General features: G+C 39.8%; 1 protein-coding gene across 1 annotated transcript; it reads left to right on the top strand.

The window, feature by feature from the left end:
* Positions 1-684: 684 nt before the first annotated feature.
* LOC147726751 (uncharacterized) lies at positions 685-3153 on the top strand. The gene is made up of 3 exons (XM_086963499.1): positions 685-1734; positions 1885-1993; positions 2960-3153. Exons 1-3 carry the CDS (start codon positions 685-687, stop codon positions 3151-3153), a joined length of 1353 nt encoding a protein of 450 aa, XP_086819625.1.
* The last annotated feature ends 998 nt before the right edge of the window (positions 3154-4151 follow it).

The raw sequence follows: 4151 nt of genomic DNA, 5'->3' as shown, positions 1-4151 counted from the left end.
ATTGGTTAAGCACTAAGAAAACATATTGTGTTCTAATTGGTGCGTTAGTGTAAACCGCGCTGTGATAGGTTGGTGTTACGGAACAGCAAAACAGGGAAGTGCGCGATTTCTTTTGTAAGACGGAGAGTTATCAGAAAGAAAAAGTTCGTACTATTACGAAGAGGAAAAGAAGAAACCTTCATGGTTTAAGAAATTAAAGAATGTATTTTCAAAGGACAAAGAAATTGTTACTAGAGAGGGAAAATTGATGGTATGTATCCAGTTAGATTGGTAGATGAATATGAAGGACGGAAATGCACAGAAAAGAAAAAGAATGTGGAGGTATTGAACCAAAGTTATGGTGATAGTGAATCAGAAGATGCTGTATTAGAAGAAATATTAAATACGAGACCGCCACCATATCTGCCAAGTTCTTTATGGACTACTCTGAACGCTCCAATAGCAGATGAAAGAATGAATGAAACCCCAAGACAATATTCAAGTTTAAAAGATGTACCAGATACAGTAGAAGCCAGATATATTCCAAGTACTCCAGCTGTAGAAGCTAGAATTTCAGGTACTCCTGTACAAGTAAATGATTCATACAAAACTGTGCGAAGTAATGAAACCCGAAGTGATGTGCAACCAGATATTTCTGATTATGAACGTTCTGCACATGAACTGATTCAGAATCTTACTAAAAATATGAAAGCAGTAACTGTCCCTGTAACGATAGGACCCTTAATACCGGTGCTTGAAAATCAGAGAATAAAAGAGCCAAGCTTGACAATTCCGTTACAACAAAGTTTACAGAAAGTAAAAGAAAATATTTATCCAGATTTATCTGAAATAAGACGGAATATTAATGTGAATCCGCCTGAATTGACTTTTAATCTGAGTCCATCTTATAGATACCCGATGGGTGCTGAATCTGATTCCACAACACCAGAGAAAAGTGTCGATAAAATAGATTTAACGCAAACACCTGTAGGACCATCAGAAAAAGAATTGAGTGACTGGATTAAAACCTTAAAATTAAAAGATCAAGAATCAAAAGTGTTGGATGTGGCAAAACTAAAAGTAGATATGGAAGAATTAATTATTGGAACGATTGGAACAGATAGATTAAAAACATATCAGGATGATGAACTTATGTTTATGTGTAAAAGCATAACATGGAAGGCTAAAACTGAGTATGATCAGTTGGAAGAATTGGCAAGTGAATTGGGAGTGGAATTTTCAAAATTTAAATCCTTGCAGAAATCATATAGAGTGGATTTTGCAGAAAAATATATTGAGAATATAAATACTGCTGGGAGATTAGCACAAATAAAAGAGTTGATTGTGCTGCTGCGGAAATGGGGAGATGTGAGCAAATGGAGGATCAAGTGGGCAAAGAGGAGAGAAGAAATTAATGATAAATCCACATTAGCTTTTCCGATCACGGAGAAGGAAGCAGTGGTAACTGAATTCCCCACGAGAGAAATCCCAGGAGGAGGATATGTACATGTTCCCTGGAGTAGACAAGACATATTGTCATTTAATAATGATTTCCCCAGATTGAGAGAGAAACCAGTAGAATGTTATCGACAGGTAGACAGATTTGTAAAAGTGTCAAAAGTAATGTGGATTGATTTGGATGGATTGTTTGACGTAGTAGTGCCAGCAGATTTATGGACAGAATGTAAAATAGCTATAGATTGGCCAAGAGAAGAATTTGCTACAGACAAAATAACAGGAGCTCCATCACCAGATGTAATGCGAAAATATGAACAAGTGATAGTATGGCTTAAAAACAAGATACCTCCAAAGTAAACAGATTGGGCAAAAATAGACAGGACCACACAAGAGCCAAAAGAATCTGTACATTCATTTTATGAAAGATTGCTGTTATCCTTTAAACAGTGTAGTGGTTATGAGGAACTAAATGAGAAAGATAAGAGCCACTTTATATACAGATTTGTGTATGGTTTGAGACCTGAGATTGGAGATATGATACGTCACAACACAATAGGTTGGCAGTCAGCTACTGTAGATGAAGTTTTGAGAAAAGCAAAATATGGCAGTGAAGAAATTGATGCCAAACAGAAAAAATTGAAAGAAAAAGCTATGTGGGCACAAGTAAAAGTAGCAGTTCAACAAGTGGCACAAATGGAAAACAAGAATACGGGGAATCAAGGAAATTTCAAGGGTAAACCTAAATTAGTGGGAAATATTGATGAATTGAAGAAGAAGTTCCCATGTTTTAATTGCGGCAAGTTAGGGCATTGGAAGAAAGAGTGTAAATGTCCACCAAGAGTTAATGTGGAAAATAATTTGTTAAATTCGCAGGTGCAGTTTGAGGTAAATCAACAACAGCAACCACAGCAGATAGCAAATTAGCAGAGTCAGGTGCCACAACCGCCACTGCCAAACAGTGTAATCCAGCAGAGATACAGTGCAGAGACAGGATTCAGCAGAGGTGATCAGGTAAAAAGACCGCAAAGAGTGAATGTGTGTCCTCAGTATTGGTTACAAGAAGAAGGTGGCAGTGAGTCGGATGAAAGTTTATGATGGTGCCTGAGAGAGGAAGAAGAGTGTGTGCTTGGAGCCACTCTTGAGGTAGATCAGTCTGGTCCATTTGTGAACGGAAAGGTGAATGATGTGGAGATAACTTTCCTAGTGGACACTGGTGCTACCCTTTCTACTGTCAGATCAGTGGAAATTCAAAATCTTCCTCTCTCGGGAGAGAGCATCCAAGTTGTAGGTGTAGCAAATACACAGATACAAACTCCTCTGACAGAACCAGTTGGGATAGAAATTGGAACTTTCAAAAAGATGCATCGTTTTGTGGTGTGTGACAGTAGTCCTGTTAATCTGTTAGGAAGGGATATTTTATGCAAGATGAACTGTGCCATATATTGTTCAGCAGATGGCATAGAATTGCAAACCCCAGATGAAGATAGTTTGTATAAAATGACAATGCTTATAATTGGGGCAGAACAGAGTAAGCTATTTCCTGATTTTGACCGAGAAAAGCTTCCTGTAGAACTGAAAGAAGTAGTGAAAGAAGAAGTATGGGATTTCACTGGAAAGGATATAGGATTGATGAGAGGCGTAGATCCTGTAAGAGTTACAATAAAGGAAGGTGTAAATTACCCAAATATCCCACAATATAAGATGATACAGAAATAATTGAAGGAATAACTCCAGTGATTGACAAAATGATTGAGCAGGGAATTTTGAGAGAAATAGAAAGCAGCCCTTGTAATTCACCAATTATGGGATTGAAAAACCCTAATGGAATGTTTAGAATTGTACAGGATCTTAGAAAGGTTAACAAGATTGTTGTTCCATGTTGTACGATTATCCCGAATCCAGCAGTAATTCTGTATCAGATTCCTCATGATGCGGAATGGGAAACAGTGATTGACCTGTGCAATGTGTTCTTTACTGTTCCATTGCATCCAGAAAGTCGGCCAATTTTTGTGTTCAGATTCCAGAACCGTATCCTAGCATGGTGTAGAATTCCACAAGGGTACACTGAGAGTCCATTGATTTTTAATCAGTTGCTAAAGAAATCATTAGAAAGCTTGAGCATGCTTGGAGAGTCTGTATTAGTACAATACATAGATGATCTTTTAGTTGCATCAAAAACAAAAGATGCATGTGTAACTGACACAGTAGCATTGTTGAATCATTTGGCAGAGGAGGGGCATAAAGTGACTCCATCAAAGTTACAATTTTGTCAGAAAGAAGTACAATATCTAGGTCACAAGATTGCCAAAGGAATCAGACAAGTCACAATAGAAAGAATCAAAATGATACAAGGAATGCAGACACCTAAAACTCAAAGACAAGTAAGAATGTTCCTGGGGGGTGTGGCTTGACCACCTACGAGCATGGTCGCGTGAGCTAAGAGCTCCGCTCTTGCCTCTGGGTTTATCGTGATTTGACTGTTGCCCGGCGGCATCCGCGACCTGGAGGGGCCCCCTGAGATCGTGTGGATCCCTGCATGGTAACTGGGGATTGGCTGTAGGGCTCTCCGACGACACCGGAGCGGCGATCCCTGTCGTCCTGCTTGAAGGAGGCCGGCCATCTTGCTGGGGCCTGCTCCGAGCACAGCATCCCCGCCCTCGCGTGGCTGTGAGGCCGCCGCGGAAGGGGTGCGGGGCGGACGCGGCTGGGCCTGG

The sequence above is a fragment of the Lissotriton vulgaris genome, chromosome 3_1 (genome assembly GCF_964263255.1).
Source record: "Lissotriton vulgaris chromosome 3_1, aLisVul1.2, whole genome shotgun sequence".
NCBI lineage: Eukaryota > Metazoa > Chordata > Amphibia > Caudata > Salamandridae > Lissotriton > Lissotriton vulgaris.
Note: the sequence above shows the minus strand (reverse complement) of the source record. Positions and strands in the feature narration are given on the sequence as shown.

Excerpts from the sequence above, each read along its gene's own strand:
- LOC147726751 (XM_086963499.1), top strand. The coding sequence starts at position 685 with ATGAAAGCAGTAACTGTCCCTGTAACGATAGGACCCTTAATACCGGTG. Across the intron at positions 1,735-1,884 it reads CAGGAGCTCCATCACCAGAT|TGTAGTGGTTATGAGGAACT; the intron begins GTAATGCGAAAA and ends TCCTTTAAACAG. Across the intron at positions 1,994-2,959 it reads GATACGTCACAACACAATAG|AACAGAGTAAGCTATTTCCT; the intron begins GTTGGCAGTCAG and ends TAATTGGGGCAG.